The sequence below is a fragment of the Lichenostomus cassidix genome, chromosome 5 (genome assembly GCF_008360975.1).
Source record: "Lichenostomus cassidix isolate B80296 chromosome 5, HeHo_3.0, whole genome shotgun sequence".
NCBI lineage: Eukaryota > Metazoa > Chordata > Aves > Passeriformes > Meliphagidae > Lichenostomus > Lichenostomus cassidix.
In genome coordinates, this window is record NC_139486.1 from 6,963,837 (window position 1) to 6,988,203 (window position 24,367).

The window sequence follows — 24,367 nt, forward strand, 5'->3', positions numbered from 1 at the left end:
ACTAATTCTGTTTATATATTAATCAGTTCAGAATATACAACATACATGACATCCAGTTTGATATTTTTCAAGCATTTTAGTAATCCAGGCTTGACTGTTTCTGATCCTGAGGTGGCTTTTCCATCTGTCTGAACAGCAAAGCAAACCTTTAAGCAATCAGTTTGTTAACCTAGTATGTTAAAACATTTGAAACAATTACTGTATTTCACTAAACTGGCTGTTCCTGTGTCAAGTTTTCCTCACTATTAGGAGTCAGCTGATGTTAGGTCTGATGAGTTTGATTAATTTTTTAACAGAGTCACAAAATTTTACCATTTGCTGGTACAATTTGCATGTATTTTTAATGGGAAAAAATACCAAATTATACATAATCAGAATAAAAAGCTGTTCTTCTATGCTGACTATGCCTCAGCTTAGTGGATGTGTTCAAAATCCTGCACAGCTTCCATCACCAGGTGGTGCTGTTACACGCTGCTCAAAACATGCCTGGAAAGTAAGTTTCAATTCTGCCATTGCCATACTTATTCAGCTGTAATTTCATGGGAGGAGTGGTGAGAAAGACAATGTCTTTCTTTAACTATGTCTTTAAAGTAGAGCCTTTCCTGAAAATTTTGGGTTTGCTCTTGTGCGAGCTGCTCAGAGCGGAATTTTTCCCCACATGGTTTATGACCATGTTTGATGTAGAAATGGTATATGGGATAATTTAGAAGGTTGGGTGCTGGGTGTGTGGGACCATATCTGGGCTGTAGCCAGTGTGATTCCTTTTTGGGTGCTGAGATTACAAAGGCTTGCACTAAGGAATAAAGGAGCATAACATGCAAGGACTGAATGTTTTAGCAAAGGTGAAAGGCTGAAGATGGATGTCTCTCCATAAGCTGGACATAACCTGTTTCATGAATGAGATGTAATTCAACCTGGTGAATTTGGAAGGGCAAGAACTCCAGTCTGCTCTGGAAAGACACTCTTTAAAAAAAGAAATCCAGGCTCCTAATGCACAATTTCTTTTCAATGTCTTCAATAAATATAATGCTTTTCCTCTTATTTAGGAAAAACTTTGGAACATACATATAAAATGAAGTAATTTTTTTCCCTCAGCAGTTGTAAAGTAATTAGAGTTGTAAAGAAAGTTGTTTTTTTTCTAAGGCTTTGCAGAACTGATTGTTTATGGTGAAACGTGGAATGGGAAATCATGAAGTTGAAAAATATTCCTTTAGATAAAGATTTCCCCCCCCTCTTTGTACTCAAATAATGGAATCATTTTGGGCAATAAAAACATCTAAGTACTAGTCTGCTTAGTCTAAACGTAAGTAGTGCTAAACATGTAGATAGAAATGAATGAAGTTTAAGTAATTGCAGGAGGGGGGAAAAGTTCTCAAATACATACCCCTCCTGAAGGCATTGTTATTGCTGTAATTTTGGATGTAATTTCCTACATTAGGAACATAACACTTGAAAAATGAATGTAATTATTTCCTACACAGAGTTTTTTCTTTTATCTTTGTTTTCTAATAGAAATTATAGGCAATCAACATTTACAAAGCAAAGAGAGAAGTACAGCATGGTCTCCTGAAACCCAGGCTCCAGTATGGCAAGGAATTGGGTTTAACATACTTAAGCCTGGTTTTGATCCATGCTCTGTAGAGCTGCCCTGGATGTCAGCAGGAGCTGAATTTGCTTGGCATCATTGTTTGGGACACCAAGAATGTACCTAGAAGCTGGCTTTAATCACCAAGATTGAAAGCCTTCATGCTGTTACAACAAAGCTGTCCCAAACAAACACAGTGAAAATTAATTGGAAAGGCCATTGACTGCTTGGGTGTTTAAAGTCAGTTCAGAGGATTCCTGCGTTTTCGACCCAAAGAGGCTTTTCTTAAGTTTGAACAATAGAAAAATCAAACATGGATCTTTCTTCAAAGAAAGGTCATTAGCACTGAGTGCAACAAAATAAGTGGCTAATTATATTAAAATGTGTGACTCCCTAAGAAGTTATATTATGTGAATGAGCATATAAATGATTTTTTAATAAAATCATTTAGGAATGGGATTTTTAGATGAAAGCTGTATACTCTTCCTTTATGTGTCCTAATACCACTCAGTTGATTAATAGTAGTTTTGGGTAGTATTTTATGAAATGCATAATATTAACAAAGCAGTTTAGGATCACAGTTCCATTTCTGGGGTATACACAGAGCTGGGTTCATAGAATCACTTAGGATGTACAGGAATGGCACCCACACCTTCTCCTGCATGGGTGTCAATCCTTAGAGAGGATGTATTGATTAGTATTTCCATTGTACCTCAGATAGGCTATTTGATTGCTCTTATAAATCAGTATTCAGGGAAAGTATTCTGTGCATTTTTAGAGTAGGAATCATGGGTTTGCTACTTTTCTTTGTAGTCCATCAATTTAGGATGAATTTCTGAGAATGTGCTGCTCTGCAGACACTGGTCATTAGGTCTGGTCTGAGGCTTGAGGGTTTTTTTGATAACAGTATAGAACTAGGGAACTTGAGGTTGCTTGTGTCCTGTCCTTACGAAATTGATGTATGAGACAAAGCCACCTTCAATGTTCTTCCTTTTTAGAAAGCATCACATTATCTTGTCTAAAAGGGAGACATAAATATTGCCATTTCCTGCCACACTCTCACGAGTTAGCACAGGTGCTGAAGCATGGGTGATCATCCTTAAAAGTCATCCAGGTACTTATTTCCAGAGTTTGACAGAGCCAGTTGATGCATTTCTGGTTCAGTTGGGCACGTGTGCATATACATGCAAACTCAGATGCATAGAAATCCTTTTACATGGGAAAAGACAATTTTAAAATTCTATTAGGAGATGGAAGTCTTTGCTCATGGCTTGTAGGGACAGGACAAGGGGGAGTGAGTTTAAGATGAAGGAGGGCAGGTTTAGATTAGATGTTAGGAAGAAATTCTTCCCTTTGAGGGTGATGAGACACTGGCTGATGCTGCTTGGAGAAGCTGTGGCTGCCCCATCCCTGGAAGTGTTCAAGGCCAGGCTGGATGTGGCTTGGAGCAATCTGGGATAGTGTCTCTGCCCCTGGCAGGATGGGCTTGAGGCTAGATGATCTTTGAGGTTCCTTCCAACCCAAACCATTCTGCAATTCCATGATGTTCCTATAATCTTAGACAAAGCAGAGAAGTTGTTACTGATGAGCTGCACTCAAGGCTGCACTTCTTGCCAAGGCTTGTCTCACTTCTCTTTCTTGCTCTGGCTGATGCCTGTGGAAAACTGAGTGTTTGTCTTTTTTCCTTGGGTTGTGTCTCAGCACAAAATCTGAGGAGCACTGGGAGCTGGTGCAAGGGGTGGTGGTGGGGTGGATGGGGAAATGCTAGATTTCCCCTTTCAACTGTCCCTGACAACTTCATCCTCTGCTATTTTACCTGATTTATTGCAAAAGAAAAAAGTAGACTTCTAATCAAAGAAGGATTGAGAAAATACTCTTACAAAAATAAAATGATGAAGAGTACAGGCCCCACTGGTCCAGTTGAATCTAGTCAGGCTGAGGTTTTGTGTGCTCTCTCCTGCTTTTACCCTACATTTGCTGTGGAGTGAAGAGAGGAAAACAGACTTTATATGAAAATGCAGTAAATCAGTAATTGCTCTTAATTTATCATTCACTCCTCTCTAATTACCAGCCTCCATTTTAAATGTGAGATGAATCCTCACAATTTGCTAATCCAAATTCATCCTCATTTTCAAAGGTGAGGATGAAGCTGTCCTCCTATTATCAACAGATCAGAATCTATAAATTAGGAGATGTTTGAGGGGTTGCCTTATTATCCTGAGCCCCATGCAGCTTGCCAAATCCAAGCAGGTGTTATGTTTGCTTGCTTCCTCGATTGTGAAAGCTCAGGGAAAATAGCTAGAAATAAAATTATTGACTGTCAGCAGAAATCTTGTAAGTGATTTCATAGCAGTACTAATGTGGGTGAATAGCTTTGCAAATACAGTCCCTTTCCACCTTAAAAAATATTTCCATATCTAAATGTTTCTTCTTTCTAGAAGGTAGGAAGTGGGGAAATAATCTGATATATTTAGCTACATGAAATCTTTGTTTTTAAACTTAAATACAAGGAAAATAATTTACAAGGTTGCTTAGTGATGCTGTGGGAAAATGTGTATCTTGAGACTATTCAAAGGCATCTCAAAGTAGATTTAGAAACTATGGTTCCTGACAAGCGCTAGAAAAAAAAATACTGCTTCTGGTGCAAGCTGAATCAGTCCTTGAGTGTGTCAAGAAAGAATACCACTTTTCAAGTGATTTTTGGAACAAATCCAGGGTGCTTGTGAGGTGACGTTTGTTGTCTGAGTGGTCTGTGTTATTCCAGCTGGCCCTATACTAAAAGTTAACTCTTGCTTGCTGCCAGCTTCTTTCTTGAGAGCAAATGGGTGTCTGTAGCTTTGGTGAAAATAAAGTTGTTAGACATCCTGTGGATCATAAGCATACTTCTGTCCCTTTGTGTTCTCTGTCCACGGTGAGCCCACCATGCATTGATGGCCGATGGTCTCCTCAAGGATAGTTTGCATGCCATTATAGATCTGGGGATATAAAAAATGTTAATTTTGCAGGATTATAGAGGTGCTCAGATGCTCTTTTTGCCATTGACTCGACTGCTCTCCTACTGCATGTGTGGGTAGTTTTGTTTCCCCCAACGCTGCTCTTTACTTTTTGATCTGACATGTACAACAAATTTCATTCTGAGATCATTGCAGTGTTTGATTCCAGCTTTAAGAAGAAGAGGAAACTTGACGTGGATCAAGGTCTTTGACACAGAGGGAAAAAAGGCTTTGAGGTTGTTTTGGATTTCTGAGAAACACTGATTTGTCGTCCCAGCAAAGTCAAGTTGTGGGATTACAGTGGCACTGAATATTAAATACCAAATTCAATATCCTAAGAAAACTTCAGCAGAAGATAAAGGAGAGGATAAGGGAGTGTAAGGAGTCACATGGAAACAAAAATCAGGGTCCTAAAAAGGTTTCTTCTGCATTTTGCAGCAGAAGTCAAGGGCTGTCACCTGCCTCCATGGCTCAGCTCAGGGAATCGTGTGTGGTTTTCCATCTCCTCCAGAAGCACTCACTCTTAAGCTAAGAATGATCCTTGTGTCAGATATCCATTCCTGATTCAGTCTGTAGAAAGCATAAAAGGGAGACAACGTAATAACAGCCACTTGCAACAAGATGTTGTTAAAGTTTGAGTGCTCTGATTTCAAAATGATAACAGGCACTGTTACTGGAGGGTAAAACCACAGCTCATTTGAGGCCCTCAGAAATGTTTGGCTGTGCCAAGTTCAGCTTCCCATCCATAGGGGCATGGCTTTCAGTAGGAGTTAAGTGCTTAAGATAATAAAAGCTGGATGAAACAAAGCAGCACCCATACTTCTTGTTGTAGGACAGTGCAGTAGGATGGCATTTGACCACAGAGAAATGTGAACTTCGTGTGTCCTGTTCCTGTTGAAGCTGCCAGGGACATGGATACACGGATGTAAGGTTATCTTGCTAGGCAGATAAGCTAGGCAGAATTTCATCAGCCTGTCTGCTTTTCATAACACTCGAGTAAAATACAAAAGGTGGGAAGGGCCAGATGATAATTGTTTTGCAGAGGGAAAACATGGTCCTTGAGGTTGATTAATGTAGGAGTAGAACTTCTGAGGCTGTCAGTGAGAAGCTGCTTGTAGCATAAACAGGTCTGAGGCAGGCAGTTGATTGAAGTGTTTGTTTATTTTTGTGGATCTTGAAATAGGTCAGTAAATAGAATTTACTCTGTGGACTGTATCGAAGCAATACATTAGTTAGGTTCAAAATTATGCTAATGTTAAGCGATTCCTTAGGGCAGCTTCCTGGATTGCAGCTCCATAAAGTCAAAGAAAAAGTTCATTTTGGTGTTTGCAGCACTTGCCTGATTGAAACTTTGAGGCAGGTTGTGTTTTATAGTCAGCTTACTTTAAAAAAAAAATTCTAAACACTGTCACTTATTAAAAAATGCTGTGAAATTTACACCTGTCTGTAGTCAGTCCCTGGCAATATTAAATTCAGATAGATCATTCTCTCAGCTGGTCTCAGAACTGTTTTGGGGGTTTGTTGCAATCAATACTCTTTCTTGTGTTGAGCATCCTGTAGGAGCAGTGACAGTATCAGGGGAGAAGAATCCATGTCTCCTTTAATGAGATCCGTTAGGTTGCTGCATAGCAATCACCACATAAATCCACTGATTTCTGTTTAAGTCTTTAGTCAGTATGTTCTCTGGTAGCTATTTTTCACCATACCATATTACCTAGAGGAAAAGGAATTAATAATGCATCTCGTCTTGGATACGTATGTTTAATGGATGATCTCACATCCTATCTTGGAATCAGACTGCACAGAAAAACCCCTGTTGTAATTGATCTTTGAGGTTCAGCACATAAAGAACAGAACAATGTAATAGTGCTTACCTAAAATTTTCTTTAACTACTAAGGACTGGCATGCAGGAGGTAAGTGGATCATCTAGAAGAGCAAAGGAAGTTGGTATCTAAGGATGTGGTTATAGGGAAAATGTCTCAGATTTTGTTGCATGAACAAGTGTTGAGATTTGGTTGCGGGTTTTTTTGGTGGGATGTGCTGAATACAATATTTAATAAATAATTAATACAGTTTAATATTTAATAAATATTTAACATAGGAAAAATAGAATGGAGTGGTGACTGGAAAAAAAATTAAGAGGCAGAAACTTGAGTAGATGGATCTTTGCTGTGCAGGTCAGGCTGTTTGGTGTGACTGACAGTGGGTCTGTGTTGTTCTGCTGTCAAACTGAGCAGGCTGAAGGCTGTTGTACGAGTCAGGGGAGGAAAGGGTGGAGGGATTTTTTTGCCCCTTGTTCTGTAAACTCAGAATACCGAATGATTCTGTCATGCAAAGCAGCCTCTCTCTTAAAGGTTACAGTTTTGCAAAAGCATAAGAACTTCCTTTAAACTAGTAAATCATCTTAGCCCATTTTTTTTATACAGCATCATTCCATATAATGAAATTTTCCTGTGTTTTGCCCTTACTGGATTCATATGTTCCAAGCAGTGGGAGTTTCCACCAGTTCCCTTGGGAAACTATTATGAGGTCCAGTGAGTTTTGTTCTAAGGTCCTGTTAACATAGTGCTTACATTTTCCTTTAATTTCATGTTATTAGCCCTTAGGCATGAACTCATGCTTATATCTATTTATGACTTACACTTCCCTCATCTTCCAGAGATCTAGTGATCTTCTGCTCTTCTCTTAACAAATCATGTCTGATAATTAGGTGAAGGTTCTAAGTTCAATCTCTGGGTCTTTAAACACCCACCCCCTATCTCCCAGCCATGCTCTCAATCTTTATTCTAGGGTGATCAGGGCTCCAGAGGAGAACAAAGTCTAGTGAGAATTTCCTCATCTCAAACGATTGTTGATGTATGACATCCTATACATAAATAGTAGCCTCATATAAATGGAAGGCATCACAAACATAAAGATAAATATTATTCAAATATGCCAAATATTTTTCTAAGAGGGTCATGTTGGCTCTCTAGAAATATATAGATGGCATTGTAGTTTTAATTCTTTACTGAAACAGTCTGTACATCTGACTTATATAAATGTTATTGTTTAAAGAAATACAAGGCTGCTCCTGAAATATGTGCGTTCTCTCTTTAAACATAAATCTCTTTCCAACTCCAGGCTGAAGTAGATACCACAAGAGACTGACTTGATAAATGGCATCACTGATTCACTACATGGTTTAGCTGAGATTTGTGGCAACCTTCACTTATGCTTAGCTTAAAAAGGAAGGAAATGCAAAGTTGAGGCTGAAGTCCATAATGTACTTCCATCATCTCTGGGCAGTACAGAGGTGCAATTACCAGGGGCAGCTGTAGCTTTGATCTAAATAGGCCATTTATGGTGCTAAAGGAGAGCAGCCCCTGCAGAATCACACTGCTTGCATGAATGCTGTAGCTGATGGACTCAGCTGCCAGGGACAAGCTAAGGGCAGAATTTAATTCTCTAGCTGCAGCCTGGATAAAGATTGATGCTGTCTTACCTAACTGCCAGGTTTCTTATCCCTTCTGTATAAAGGAATAAGTATGTGACCACTCGTCAGCCTCATATAAAAATACCTTAAATAAGTATTAACCTAATACAGTCTTTCTTGCCTTTGTAACAGCTCTGTGCCTTTCCTAGCTTGATTTCAGTTCTTCATTCTGCTTCCATTTTTAGATCATGTTTTATCTCTTATCCCTTTGATATCTCTAATAACTCCCTCTTTTTCTTCACCCCCTCAACTTCTTCTCTCTGCATCTCCTTTTTACCTTGGTGCCTTCTCACTGTATTTCCATCTTTTTAGATGATTTAAGAAACTTGCCAATTAGTTGATATTTATGAAATTTTTACTTTGGAAATGACTGTGTAATCTTCTTTGACTGCCAATTGGGTCGGGTCTGGATGTGGAGAGAATGCCCTTTGTTAGATTTGTATGTGGAATTAGAGGGCAAGGAAAAGGAAAGAAGACCCCAAAGCCTAAAAAACGAACCCCCACAACAAAAATCAGGGCCCCAAAGTAGCTCTGGGGTCCTGAGGATGCAGCAGCAACCTTAAGTAGAGGCTGAGAGCAGAGTGGGTATTAGTCTGTCTGTAAGGTCCTTCCTGCCTGCACAGTTGGATGATGGAAAGTGGAAATAACTTACCCCTAACAGTTGTATTTTGACAGAACAACTGGTGTGCAGAGGAGCAGGGCTGAACTCTAGGAGAGGAAAATTGTTCTGCATGTGTCTGAGGACAAGTAAATTCTCAGACATGTTATAAAAGGTGAGCATTAAAGGTGGACAAGGAAAGTAGGGAAGGTTCACAGGGGTATGCAGGGGCCTCTTGGCAGGAAAAGGGAAAGGCTGGACTGGCTTTTATAGCATGGAATATGGATTGAACAGGAAGGTTGTTTTGGGGGTTTTTTTAAACAATCTTAGTATGTGTGACCTTATCTAATGGTCGCTGCAGTGCAGCTGGGAAGTGGTAATTGTTCAGCTGTGGTAACTCAATTACTTCTGCTCCTGTCCCTGTCCCTTGGTCTCAGTGGCAGTTCTGGCCAGGGGATACCATCAGCTCCTGCATCCTCCTCGTCCATGCAAAGCACCTCGACTCCCGGGGCTGCTGTCTGCTTGCATGGTGTTTGCAAGGCTGAAAAATGGCTCCTGTCAGCTTTCACTCTTCTTTGCCTTGCGAAAGCCCTGATCTGCAGGGAAGGCAGGAGAACTGGCTGTCAGCGAGCAGATAACACTGCACTGATTTATATGCTGCTCGCATCTGCAAAGTTTTCCACTGCAGCAATGGATCCCTTTGTGTTCAGTCTTCGTTTTTTGTTTTGTTTTAAAGATTTTGATAATTTTTACCAATAGGCAGTGGAATTTTTTTCCTGTATTGTGCTGTATTCATGGATTTTTCTAGCTGTGTAGATTGATGACAGTTACTTGTTAGTTAAATGCTTTTTGCTTTGTAAAAGCATGAAATAACTTCTGTCTTTCTCTTAATGCTAGAATTGCAGGTTTTTAAAACTTTTAAAAAGTGATCTTTTCAAAACTGTCAGATTATGTCAAGAGCAATATTTTTCTTTTTTTTTTTTCTTGCAGTGGTGTAGAAGTGATTTTGGGTGGTTGAAGGCAGTGTTTGGATCAGCAGTAATGCTGTGTGACAGCAGAAATGTTCCATTTCTTGTTGTGACAAGAGTAACTACTGGTAATTGATAAGTGCAGGGAAAAAGCTTTGTATGTATATAGATATAGAAAAATCTCTAAGAATAACTGTCATTTAAAATGTAATTTAAAAACAAAAAAATTCGCTGTCCAAACAATACAGAGGAAGATTAACGCAAGTCCTAACTGGTGGTGCTTTCAGAAGGAAATCTTGAATGTCTAAAAGCTACCACTATCTCAAAGTTCTTGGTATTTTAAATTTTTCTTTCCAATTCCCTTAATGTGAGACAGGTAAGGGTTATGCTACATTAATCATACATGTGCTCACAGTTCTTGCCAGTAGTGCAGCTTTCCAGCTGTTTCAACTTTGAAACAGCTGCAAATCTTCTGCAAGTAAAAAAAATTCAGTTAGCTAAACTTTTGGATATAAAAAAGCCCATATTTGCTTTCTTCCAAAATTAATCTGAGACAACCTGGAGCATTCTAATAGACAAATAACTAATGAGCACAATAGCATTTGTTTAAACTGTGGTAAGTCAGACTTTTGTGTAAGCTCCCTTGTACAGCAGGAGCAGGGAGGGCTGGGAGCAGTAGCAGGGAAGCAGGAGGAAGCGTAGGGATAGTGTGTACTTTTCTCTTTGACCCATTTAGGCTGCAGTCTCACATTTGCTTTAAGTTGATCCACGTGTATGTGGCTGCTGACAGCAATTCTCCTCGCCCCAGCCACATTCTGCTGCTGTTAGAGCTTGGGAGGCTGCTTGTTGAGTTACATGAGGGAACTGGTCCAAATGAAGATTCAGCTTTCTTTGTTGTTTGGGTTGATTTTCAGCACAGCACATTCTCTCATCTGTATCAGTGTGTGGTCATGTAAATGTCATGGAGGAGGTGGGAATGCTGTCTGCAGGAACAGCTTGGGTTTTAGCTTCACTTAAAACAGTCGTGATCCAATTCCTTCAATGCTGGTGAATCAACAAATTAGGGTTTTGTTAGGATTTTCTTGCTTTTGTTTTGTTTTTTTTTTAAATGTCAGTATTGACTATGGTTGTCCAACGTGACAATATAAGTGAAGTTCAGTAAGGACATTATGAGCAAGCAGTTCTTTAGCTGTGCTAAAAAGAATAATTAGGCAGGGCTGAGAAACGAGCAAGCTGCTGTCTTGAGGATGATGGGCAAGATTAGCAATAGGTTAAGTGCAGCCCCTGCATCAACTGTATGGCTTCTAGTTTGTTATTGAAGTGTGGGTAGCAGTTAAATGGATAATGGGAATGAAATGACAGCAGCAGAAGTGCCACCTGTGAGGGAAGCAGAATTCCAGGAAGTAAATGCAGAAAATCAGAGGAACCACTTGTGATGCCAGATTTTTCCGAGTGGGTAAGACAAATTAATTCAAATGGCCAGTTGCTGTATATGCAAAGAGGCTGTCCATGTGGGAGTGGTATCCTAGGGTCAGGGAATGGAAAACATGCTTGAGGAGAGGGTGGGAGAAGTTTTGTGGGCGCTTTGCAGGCTTGCTTTGGCATTAATGGAATACAAGGGCCAATTTTTGAGGGAATGAATACTTAAAGAAGTACGGGTAAGTGCTGAGAAGAGATGTTAACGGCAAATTTTCTAGGTGAAAGAAAAGTAGCTTAGTATCAAATATTTAAAAAGTGGTTGCAGCAGTGACCACTATCTGAATTTTTGAGCCATTAATCTTAAAGATGCATGGTTGTTCTCTTTAGCTGAATGAGTGAATGAGCCTTTGACATGCTCTGGAAGGGCTTCACGAGGACAGAGGGCACCTGCAGCTGGTAGATGGGGTGCTCTCGTGGGAGGCAAAATGGATGGGTTGGATTGTTGACAGTGGGCACAGAAATTGAATACAGGTCTCTGCACTGAGATAGGCTGGGTCTGGACCTACAAAGATAAAGAGGAGGCATCAATCCTTCAGTAAACAGGTCTGGATTAAGTCTTTTATTTCACAAGGTTATTTTTAACGCGGATCGGTTTACTGGTTTGGTTTTCTGTACATTGCCACAAACAGCTTTGCTGGCACAGCTGGTGAAATATCACAGGGAAAGGGCCAGGAGCTGTTTTATTCTGCTGAGATAACAGGAACAGAGTGTACCCTTGGGCAGTCCCTGAAGCAGGTCTGGCAGGTGACACAGACACCGGGGAGGCATCAGTCGGAGTGGGGCCAAGTGTTCACAGGCTCCAGGTTGCTCAGCCTGGGGACTGCCACATCCCGTAGAGGAACTGGGGAGTTCTTGAGTGGGAGAGCCTGGGTTTGGGGATGTGGGGTGCACCCACAACCAGATGGCAAGATGGGGATTTGGAGCTCGGCTCAAGTTAGACAGAGAATGGGCATGAGGCCAGCATGGTCATCACTTTCCTCACGGGCAATTAGGTGTTACTGGGAATAACTCTTAGCTAACCTTGATAAAATTAAACTTGTTATTGTGCTGGGTCAGCACTGCTGCAATGTCCTGCTGTGCTGCTACTTTTACTGCTCGTTGGCCTTTTTCCTTACAGGCTCACAGGGATAAATTTGTTCCTCGCTCCCAGTATTGTGTGTGTGGCTGGAAATGCTCAGTGTGAGTGCTGCAGCCATCGCCTCGCTTCCCTCCCTGCCTCCCCCCATCGCTTGGGCTTCCAGTGTTTTCTTGTCTTTGGTCACAGGACTCTACCCTTGATTAAGCTGCTGGGACCAGCCTTCATGAGTGCAGCCCCACTGGTAGTCCTGGACTTTCCCTGTTGTGCCTTTGTTTGTTTGTTTTAGTGATTTGTAATACAAATAACTTAGAAGCCTGGCATAGAGCAAAGAGCAGGAAATTCATTCAGGCTTTGAGCTGGGAATTGCTGAAATTGAAAGATGTGACAAAGCATGCAGGGATGCTCACACATAAAAACTGCTCTTTCTTCCCTTTTTTTGGAGTTCTTTCGGGGAGCCTTTTCAAAGAAAGAAAAGGAATGAAAACCCAAGCGCAGAACAAAATCTGCACATAAAATTCAGTCGGTAAAGTAATTCAAATGCTGGAAATGAATACGCAAGCGAAAACCATCCAAAATGTTTCCTTTAATAGAATCTAGTGTTTGTTACCATAACAATCCTTTTTGCAAAAGAAGGATTAGCGCTGTTAACATGACTCCATTCCCTGATTCAGGTAGCACTAGTTTCCAGGGCCCATTGAGCAAATTGCAGAAAGGGGGGAAAGCCACGTGCCTGGATTTGATGATGCAGTTTAGTATCGTAATAACAATTCACTTAAGCTCTGGCTTTGTACTGCCTGTTATTTCCCTAGAAACTTATGCTTCGTCCTGACAAGTACTATGAAATAGCAGTGTCACAGCCTCTGTCAGACTGAAGGAAAGGCTGCAGATGAGCAGGCAGAAGCCAGATAAGAGTAATGTAGAGCTGTAGCTGCTTGACATTACTGACTTTTAAGGATCCAAAAAAAGGTATGATTCCTCTTCCATAGGGGAAGAGAACAAGATGTTTCTGTAGTAACGAGATCATAAAAGAAAGAAAATTGCTTGTAAAGAATATGTCTGATTTTCCCCTCTTTCCCCATTTTGCTTCTATTATAACTTAAGCTGCAGTTTGGCTTTCAACTGCCTCTTGTGTAAGCATTTAATATTATCAAGATACTCTACAAATTTATTTTTTTGACAGTGATTTCTGGCCTACACATTTTGTTTTGTAATAACCACTGTTTCCTCTGTCAAAAGAATGGAAATTATCTGAAATAAAAGGATAGTAGTGTTCAGTGGTCCTATCTGAACTTGTCACTTCAGGTCTGCTGTGCCAGTTCAAAGCATTGAGGTTGGCATTGGATGAGAAGATGATGGTGTTCCTTTCAGCATGCTGGGAGTAGATGGGTAGAAACACTTTTTTTTTAGTAGGCTTGGAACTAAAAGCTGAAAAGGGCCTTTTGTTTCTCGCTGCAGATTCAGGAGCGTGATAAACTTTACTACTTGGTAGCCTGGGAACTTGATTTTGTGTGTTGATTACAGAAGTGCAAACTTCTCTCTTTCTCTCACTTCTCCCCCTGCCTCCCCCTCCACCCCGATGGTATGATGAGCCTTTGAGAAATAAATGGGAACTGCGTGGTGTGTGCTCCGTACATTGCAAAATTTCTGTAGTTGTAGACTTTTGTTCTTTTGCTCTTTAAAGGCAAATTTATTACTGTTTTACTGGTGAGGAAAGGGGGAGGAAAACCTTTGAAACCTTGCTGTTGGGCTTGTCTTGCCTTTTTAAAAAGACAATGTTCCCTGCCCTTCTCCCAAAGGTACTCAGATACCAATTTTCTTGCCATCACTAAATTGCAAGGGCAGCATGAAGTGTAAGCTTTGACCTCAAAGGTGCTATTGTGGTTTAAAAAAAGAATCCCAGCATCTGTCAAAAACCTGTAAGGCCCAAAAGAGACAATGCCTATTGCAAGTTACTAATAAAAGATGCACCTACTAAGAGACTTGTTTTACCCCTGTACGTTTTGGGTTATAACTTGTGCTTCTGCATAGCAATTCAGAAAAAAAGGCAATACTTAATTCTGACTGTTCCACATGATGATATTCCTTTATTGTACTGAGATAGTAGCTGCAGGTTTTTAGAGCAGAGTCACATTGAAACTTTTTAGAAAGCTGTCCTACTGGATAAAATGGATAAGAAAATTGGGAAACTGTTGTCCTGAGTGTTCTATAACCCAGAGCACGGCAGGGTTTAAAGGTGTATCAGTTCTTTTCCATCCAGTAGAGAATCTCAGTTCATTGGAGTTAGTGATGGCATCTGGTGAATACTGACTGGGACAGATTGCTAAAAAATTGCATTGCATTGTCGGATATTCCCAGTGTTTGGGCTGAGATCCTCAGATGCTCAGGCTTATTGCATCCTTGCAGCTGGCTGGACCAACTCTTGGGGACCATATGGTGAGACTGGCAGTGCAGGCATTGCCAGCTGTGAGGTTTGAGTGAAGAGCAAAGATGGAGACAGGAGGGAAACTGCAAATGCAAGGTTCTAAAAATGCCACCCAGCTAGTGGGAGTGGGAGGACGTTCAAGGGCTGCTCCTCATAGTGCAGTGCTGTAGGTCTGCTGCAGGGAGTTGCTCATCCTCCCAGCCCTGGGGCTTGCAGCTGCTCGGCAGCTCCTCCTGCACTGACCCTGTTGCTGGGGGAGAAGTGTCCCAATGCTCAGTGAGGCTTGTGGCTGCCACTGCTCACTTTTGAGGACTTCTCATGTGGAGGACTGGCAGCATGAATGAGTATTTGGACTCTTTTGTTGTTTGTCAGGAGTAACTGGAGCATTGGATGGAGGATTTATTTTGATCAGTTGTTTTCTTAAGCCAAATTTCTCTGTGTATGAACATCTGCTCTTCAGATACCAACAGATTAAATCACTGTATTTATAGTTAAATAAAATACTATGGAGATGACTTTTTTAGCTCTGGAAATGTCAGATTGGTGAGCTAGGCAGCAAAGGTTGGAAGTCACAAAATGACATACTTTTGGTTGTCATCTGACTGGGGTGAGGGCACTCTACAATTGTTTGGTTGTGTGCTGCAGTACAGAGGTGACAGCCATCTAGCTGATATCTGCCTTTTCTTGGACTCTGTGAAGAATCTTCTTGAATCTGGGAAGGAACCAGAAGGAGTACAAGGTATCTTGAAGTTCCCTGTGGAGAAATCTAGAAGCATGATTGCTAATGCTAACTTTTCCAGCTATTTTTTTCTTAGTGTTACATAAGATACCAGAAAAATAGAATTTTGTTGTCATGTTAAATTCAAGGGGTGGAGGTGGTGATGGGGAAACAACAAAGCTTTTGATCTTTCTTCAGTAAATAGGAGACTGGTTTCAGAATGTAAATGTTTATCTTAGATGATGCTGTAAGCAAAGTACATTTCTTTTTCTCTTCTCACAAATAAGGACAAAGCCAAGTTAGTCATCAAGATACACATAATTTCTAGGATGATGCTTGTCCTGAATTAAGTTGTTCATTTTGAGGATGAGCAGCAGTGTAACATTTGTTTTGTTTTGCCACAAACTGTATGACTGATATAATACCACAGAGCAGCTTGAGGGAGTCCTAGCACACAGAATTAAAGCCTTCTCTGGTCTGATGAAGGTTGACTAAAATATTCAGAGAAATAGCCTTTCCTAAGTAGACAAGTGCCTTTCACTTAGATCTCTTCGATATTTTTTCAGTAGACAATGACTGGTCACCCCTAAAGTAATTCTGCTTTAAAATATTGATGGTGGATGAAGAGCTCAGCTAAAAATGCATATATTACTCAAACAAGGATACTGTTTGCTTAGGATGGATTATGATGAATTAATTATATTTCAACATTTGAAATTAGGAAAAGATTAAATACTCAGAATATTAATGGTAGCTTGGGGATGGGACCAGCTCAGTGGTGAAAATAGCTTATGAAAGAAATTAATTTCAAGTATCTTCCTCTGTGTTATTCTTTTTTTTCCTCTTTTAGTATGTTCTTTGTTTTTGAAGGGAAGCTGCTTTGCTGCCACTGCAAAATGAGTTTTTAGTACTCAAGTGCATTTTTTCCCCCCAAATGAGTATAAACTGATTCTTTCTTAGGGACTGAAGAAATAGGCTGTTAAGTGTGAAATAAAATTCTGGAAAGGCTGGGTGCTAGTTAGTACCTGAATTTTGGAAAGATGTGGTATTTGTATTTGAGGCAGATGAAAGCCAGTGCAGGGCCTGCTGATGGCAGTGGAAAAATTACTCACCTCGTGGGCTTTGGATTATCCTTGAGTAGCTTAACGTGCCCACACCTCCCATGGACAGTGGTGTGTCCTGCCTCTGCTCTTATTCCTCCAAATGTGTTACACCTGGCTGACCACCGTGCCTTAAAGGATATCTTGGTGGTGAGTGCAACAATTTCCACGTGTGCAGGAAGGAGAAGCTGCTGCTTTGTGGCAGCTCCTGTTTGGCTGGAGTCCTGCTGACCCCAGCTGCCTGGCTGGAGTCACCTCTTGTTAAAGCCAGCATCTTTGGCAAAGGGTTGTGCAGAGATGAAGCATTTTTACCGTGTTATTAGTGATGATGATGTAGGGATTTGCATAAAAGGAAGATGTGTGGTCTGTGCAGGAGCTGGTGGTGTTCTGGGAAGCATTGCTTCCTGTGAGCAGTGGTGGACACAGCAGCACCTTTGTGCCCCTTCCACAAGCTGCTCATGACATCTCTGAAGGGAACAGATGAGTGTTTCCTGTAAAGGCATGTGCTGGAAACATCTGCCCGGCACATTGAATTAGAGGATTTTTCTTGATGTGCTGTCTGACCCTGTATGCTGAGGAACTTGAGCGCTCTCTTGTCCTCGTGACTTCCCCATCTCTTTCTTAAGCTGTCTTTTCGGCACATCCTTCTGAAGCTGGAGCTGTGGGGACGGGTTGGACCTTGCTTCCCGCATCTGTCCCAGCAGCTGGACCACTTCCTGCCATGAATCATCCGAAACACACTTTTTTTTTCCTTTTTATTGTTTTATTTAAGGGTGAAGGCACATTTGTTTCCTGAAGCCACAAGCTAATCTAAGTAGTCTGGCAGACAAGCCTCAAATGAAGGCTGGGATGCGAAAGTGGAGGAAGGAAGTGCCTCCCATCCTTGGGATCATGGGCAAGGCAGGAGCAGAGCTGCTTTCCTTGTGGACTTCATTTGTGCTCAGAGGAACAGCAAACTCCATCACTTCTTGGAGAGCTGCAGCAAAATGTCTTCTCTGTTTGCACATCAGTGTCAAACACATCATGACCTCTGTTATTTGGCTACAGCTAATCAAGTGCTAATTGGCAAATGGTGTTAAGGGAGAGGGGCATAATCTTTTGTCTGAGAAGTCTTGGCTATGGCTTGGATCCTCTGTGGGGCTGATGTTTGTGGCTGAGTTTTCCAGAGCTCATTCATTGCATGTGTTTCAATTTCAGCAGTCCAAAACAAGGCTTTTTTTATTTTATTTTATTTTTTTTTGTCCTGAGGCACTGAGGCTAAATAGTTCCTGAAACTTGCGAGGTCATTGTATTTCACAAAGAGATAAAATCCAAAATCCACCTCCTTAATTTTGTCTTAAAAAAAGTCCCCAACACTAAAAGCCCCCAACCTGAAAGCACATTACCTGCATAGTTGTTAAACCTGCATAGTTGTTAAACCTGCATAGTTGTTAAACTTTTCTTTTCCTTGTTAATTTTTCTAGGGAAACGTCAGATTCATCACTTGGGAAACCAGCTTCAACTCAACCAACATTGTCTGGATACTGCCTTTAATTTTTTCAAGATGGCTGTGAGCAAACATCTAACCCGGGGCAGAAAGATGACCCACGTCATTGCTGCCTGTCTCTACCTGGTGTGTCGGACAGAAGGAACTCCTCGTATCCTTTCACAGTTACAAAATATAAATAAATAAATAACAACCACGCTTTTAGCAAGTCAACTATCCCTGTTAGACCTTGTTTCAAAATGTGAGAAGGTAAGTGTTTAAGTGCTAACTTGATCATTGCTGGTTTTGTACAGTGAAGTGAATAGGAGTGTTTCCTGTGGTCCAACTAAATTTTTTCCCTTTCTAAATGTACAACACTTGGTATTTCATGCTATAAATGTCACTGTGCCTCTCGTCAGTAACTCTGAATTTCTTCTTTCACAACATTTTCTTCAAGTATAAAATTGCACTTCCTCTGTGCTTTGCTAGAGTTTCTTATTTGTGGAGTATTTTTTTGTTTATTTTGTTTTTCTCTTTTAAAGCAAATGATAGTTAACCCCAAACCTCCTGCAGTGTCAGCATCAAAGAACAGATTAGAGTTCCGATGGGTTTTCCATCAACATATTTGGATTTCCTTCTTTTAATACTTGCAGGAAGGACAGTATCACTCCTGTTTTAGCACTAAAAAAAAGAAGGATGCTTGATAAATTCTGAAATTTGCTCAAAATCATACAGAAAATCAGTGGCTGGAGGTGCACCCAGGGCAGGTTTCCAAGTGAGTACTCCCTGCTTTGTCATCCCTGTTTTTGTCTTGAGGAATTTCATTAAAATCCACATAAGCTTTAAATACTGATCACCATCCAAATTGATTTGTTTTATATATTTTTGTTTCTTTCATGTTGTGTTTCAGTTGCTGGAATTCAGACTTTAGTATCAAACAATCACTCCTGTTGCTGGGGCTCTGAGCAACCTGGTCTAGTGAAAGGTGTCTCTGCCCACGGCAGGGAGATTGGAACTGGATGTATTTTAAGGCCCCTTCCAACCCTCAAAGCATTCTATCATTTTATCATTGTACAATTCTGTGTTATTTTAGTTCTTTTCTGCTTTAAAATAGTATGTCCACATCTTCAGTATTCTATTTGATTTGATGCTTTTTCTAGATTGCTGCTCTTATTCTATATTTTGGCAGTTGAACATTTAGCTTTCCTTTTAAGACTGAGATGATTTTTTTTTTGCAGTTTCAGAAACTATATTCAGTATTCTAAAAGCAGTGCTTTCTGGTTGTGTTATTGTATTTGCACGTTTAAAAAATGTGGTTTTGCAGGAATAATGGAATTAAAAGGCAGGCTTGCCTATTGCACTGGTCTTTCCTACTGTAAAGTCTCCGTGTGAACTTTGAACAGTAGCACTCTACCCTTGCCATAAAGACAGTGTTGATTTTAAGCTGTTACCAACAATTTGGTAATATATCTTCTGGGTAACTACCTGAAAGAGGGTGAGATTAGATTAGATATTAAGAAATTCTTTCCTGTGAGGGTGCTGAGGCCCTGGCACAGGTTGCTCAGAGAAGCTGTGGCTGCCCCATCCCTTTGAGTGCTCAAGGCCAGGCTAGAAGGTCTGGTGGAAGGTCTCCCTGCCCACTGCAGGGGTGTTGAAGATAAGTGATCTTTAAGATCCCTTTTATGATTCTGTGTTATATTTATGCTCATGTCACATGTTTAGAGTAATTAATTTACAGTTGTTATTTGATACTTCTGAATGATAACCCAGCTGTAATATGCAAATCGATTTTTCCCCACTGATAGTGATAAAAAGCATTGGAGGAAATGCAGGCTGTAAGAGGCAGATAGGTACAGCCATCTGTGCAGCAAGTGTGGTTAACATGTAGCAAACAAATAAAGCTAAAATAATTTATTTGTTTTTTAACCTTCTTTAAAGTATTTCAGCATGTATCTCAGTTATCTGCAAGATGTACTGGTCTGGTTGACACTTCATAAATACCTAAATGAATTTCCCAGCTTTCTTTGTTAAATGGAGATAATATCCTGTGTGATACTTCACATTAAATACTAGGAGTAAAGTATGAATAAAACTGCAAAGACAAGCTCTGTCTTTCTATATCAACAGCACAAAGTACTCCACCCTCATTTGCACAGTTACTGTGCTACCTGGGAATTAAAAAGTTGTTGTGCATGTCCATATGGCTCAATAACTTTAGTGTTTATTTAAAAAAAAATCCATTAGATAAACTTAATTTTGTAGCTGATATTAAGATTTTAACCTTTGTCACCTTGAGATGAGAAGTTCATTCAGCTTCTGCCTGTGTTCCACTGTGGTTTTGTTGCTGACCTTTGAAATTAGAATACGTTCAAGGCTCTGCAGATTAATTATGATGATCAGCATGTTATACTTGTTCCCAGCTTAAATCTGGCAGTACAGATGTGCTACAGGAGGCAGCACTGGGGGTGTTCCTTTTGGAGCAGAGGGGCCAAGAGCATGTGTAGAGAGGATGGCCATGGGACAAAGTGCTTTAACAAGAATTAAAATGCATGTTCAGGGTAATAAACTGGCCATTGGTTTTGATCTTCTGGAGAAGGTGCTGAGAAGGGCTTGGGAAGAGGAGTAATACACTGAATAATGCTGTACAAAGGACATGCAGTATTTGTAAAACTTCAATATTTGTATACACTGCTCAATAGAGTTCCTGAGTTTAAAGTGTTCATTGTCATTGTGTTTGTTTCAGAACTCTAACAAAGAAATGTGGGAGAAATTTAGAAAAGGAAGTTAAAGGCCGAAGATTGGTGAATGTATTTTAGAGGAAAGAGGTGGCATGGAAGAAGTAGTGAAGGGCAGCAGCATCCTCAGAGCTGAGAGACAGCTCACTGATTTTGGGTGGCCCAAATGAGTTATCTGAGTAACTTGGGAGTTGTGGAGGCAAGAGATGTTACCTGGGAACAGAATAGTCTGTTAGCTGTAGAAGACATCATGTTTCTGAAAAAGTTTTGTGGTAGAAGAAGCAAAAAGGCCTGGGGAGGTACAGGGAGATGTAGTAATGGACTGAAGTGACAAGAAACGTTGTGTTCTTGTGGCAGAACTAAACGAGTGGGAAGCGTTTGGAGAGAGAAAAGAGAATTTAATTGTGTCTGCAAGTTCAGTTTGAGGGAGTGGAATGTATTTATCTGACATGGTTATCTGCTTATTCTTCTTTTTTTTCATAATGTACATGTCGCCAGCCAGGCTCTGTGAAAATGTGAGGAATATTGTAGCCAAGTCTACTGGTGCAGTCTGAATTATGCCTGAATAAACCTCAGCCTGCAATAGGAAAACATTATGTTCTCCTTGGTTCTTACGCATTATTTAATTAATGCAAAAATGCAAAATATTCTGGTAACCCAGTTTTTTTTTGATGTCAAAAATAGTTCTAGAACTTCAGGAGAAAATACAAGTTTATTTATCTGGAGAGCAGCTTTTATTTGTAATCCTTTGGAAAGTTTTAGGTATATTATTTGACATGTGAATTGATTTTCCATTACGGTTTTTATTAGGTTATATGACACAAACCCCCACAATGCAGCCACTTTGGCATAGCTTTTCATTTGCCTTCCTTTATTGCTTGTCAGTGTTAATGTTTTCCAGGGAAAACAGCTTGCTAACTATTAGCTGGATTTGGGAGGTGTTTCATGCTTCTGATGAGTTGCCTATAAAAACTTTATTATTCTCTTTATAAAATGTGTCTATAGAAATAAAGATATAATGCAAAGAATACATCTGAAGGAGACAGTGTTTTTTAAACCCTCAGGTGTGATGGGACCTGTTGTCCCTCCCAGGGACTGAGGGATGCTGAGCGTTTCCAGTGACGTCTGACTTTGTCTGGCACTGCCAGCGCTCTGGGCAGTTCAGACTCTGGCTTTTAATTTGTTTCTTGGAATAGTAACAGTCCTCAGTTGTTCCTCTTTAATGTTTTGAACAGCTTTTCCACCCCTACACATGTTTGAATGGAAACAAAGGGTGCTTTAGCTGGTCCCAGAGAGAGAGAACTTGGGAAGAGCCAGGCAGGGTGTTTGAGTGACTTATGGGCTCAGCTGTAACCCATGGCTGCCCCAGGGTCACTCAGGAACAATGACAGCCTGGCCAGCATTTTCCAGGTGGGATATCAGTTTGTTTCAATCAAGGAACATTTCATTCTGTTTGTAATCCTGTTACTGTACACAATGGTTAGAAAAACTGTATAACTGTCCACTATTTTGTGTAATATTTTCCAATGCCACCACCTGGGGTCTTTTATAGCAACATTTTACATGGTAAATGTCTTTTATCCCACACACATGCACCTTTTTTATTTTATTTATTCTTTTCCTTTGAAGCTCTGAAAAATGCACCCTTAGTTGTAAACCAAATCCTGTCTTGTCAGAGCATAGTAAATAAAACCTTTTCCACATGAGAGGAGTCCCTGCAAAGTTCCCTCACCAGCTATCTTGTGTAAATATCCCTCTGTTTGCCTCTGGAAGTAAATTCAGGGCAGGTTTTTCTCCCTCCAGTAAACCTGGTCAGTCTCAATGCTGGGGGGCTCTCTGAGCTGGGCAGCCTTTGAGACTGGGGTTGAGTTATTCAGGGGGTCTTTGGTGGCTTTTTTTGCTCAGAGGACAGAGGTGGAATCCTCCCAGGGTCAGCCCAAGGCAGCCAAGTGAGGCCTCTCTCCTGAGCTGTTTGCAAAAGAACATTTCTGATAAATGTTTAAGAAAAATAACCTCTTAAATTTGGGCGTTGGGAGCAGAAGGCTGTCAGGAGAATGTTTGGTGCCTTGAAGTCTTTCAGATGTAAACTTGAGCTGGGTGGGAAAGCATAAGGAGCTTTTCCTCCCCAGCTTCCTCTGCCCTGTGAACCTCCCTTTTGTTTGAGGGGAGATCACGAAGGCATTGCCAGATCCCAGCAGGCAAAAAGGGTTTGGGAAAAAACTGGGCATCTGAATGGGGCAGCACTTTGTTATTTCCTATCTGTCTGCACTACTTGTACTTTATTGCCAAGCTATTTGAAAGTCTCCTGGTTTAATGTGTTTATTTTCATGTCACAGTAAGGGAAGTTGAGAGTATTTATCTTCATTTCCAGGTGCAGAACTGAGGCTAAGTGACACGTTCAGAGTTACCAAGAAAATCTGTGATGGAATGGGGAACTGGTCTCTTTAATCCTTGGTTAGGCAGCAGCTACTGGGCTTTTCTGCCATGTTGGTCTTTCAAGAGGAGTTCAGCTAATTCCCTCTTGAGCATTAGCAGCTCTGTCAGCTGCCATGCTGCCTTGGGAAGCTTTGTATAGCCTTGCCATGAGAACCTTTGATGGATACATTCTGTGTTTCTCTACTAACACTTCAAGGTCTGTCTTTGCAAGGAAAAGGGCAAGACTTCCTTTTTTATTAGAAATGAAGAATTAGATCTCCAGCAATCTTTTGACCTCTACTAAAACTTCCTGGAGCCAGCAGGCCCTAGTGTTCCTGATTAAAAAGTTAACTTTTGAAATTAGGCTTTAATAAAAAAAATTTAAAGCTGCGGTTAGAGAGGTTAATAAAACCAGTTTCTATTTCTCTCTGGTTAAGGACTTTCTTTTTAGTAACTGACCTTTACTTTTCTTTATTAACTGCTGTTGCATTGAAAATGTGTTTTGTTCAAGTATGGAGTGTGACAAGGACATAAGAGAATAAAAGTGGATTTTAAATCACACAGTTAAAATACATATAATATTTACTGAGGCAAATTAATTCATTTCACTGTGTGGTAAAAGATGCCAAGATCTTACTTCATAGTAAGTTGAAGAAAATGGAACTGACTTACAATGATTATCCAGTCTAACTGCTTGACCAGTTCAGGGCTGACCAAAAGTTACAGCGTGTTGTTAAGGGCATTTTCCAAATGCGTCTTAAACACTGACTTAAACACAGGCTGGGGGCATCAACCACCTCTCTAGGAAGCCTGTTCCAGTTTTTGACCACATTCTTGGTAAAGAAATGTTTCCTAATGAAGCATTTGCTTGGACTTGAAGGCTTGCAAAAGCCTTGTTCACTTAATTTCAAAATGAAGTTTTAAAATTGCTGTGTTTTTGAGTGGATGGATTTTAGCTGGAAGAGCTTCATCTGTTAAGAAAAAATTGCTGCCTTAAATAGGGTGTGACTGTTGTTGCTCCATGTAATTTGCATATATTTCCAAAGAGTTAGGTGTTTGGTAATGCTTGGCTTGTGTGATCATTCCTATTTGGTACCACAGGAGAAAATGCTGGAGATGTAAGGAAGAGGGCAGCCAGGGACAGCTACAGAAATTTAATTTCTGCACACTAATTTCTCCCCATCACCCTAATTTCTCCCCATCACCCTCTCCTCCAGCCAGGGCTGGACTTGGTGAATTTCAGCAGCAAGGCTCATGACCTGAAGCTGCATATCCAGTCTGCTTTTCCATGGGAGGAAGGAGAATCATATCACCTTTCACTTGCAGTGCTGCCTC

The 24,367-nt window shown here is 40.5% G+C and overlaps 1 protein-coding gene across 2 annotated transcripts in view; it reads left to right on the forward strand.

Moving 5' to 3' along the window:
- Positions 1 to 24,367, forward strand: part of BRF1 (BRF1 general transcription factor IIIB subunit) — a 170,540-nt gene that overhangs the window by 24,835 nt on the left and 121,338 nt on the right. For both annotated transcript variants that reach the window (XM_085061172.1, XM_085061171.1), the window contains exon 3: positions 17,881 to 18,054. In XM_085061172.1, coding sequence (XP_084917298.1) covers positions 17,881 to 18,054 — 174 coding nt within the window. The remainder of the gene's footprint in view (positions 1 to 17,880; positions 18,055 to 24,367) is intronic.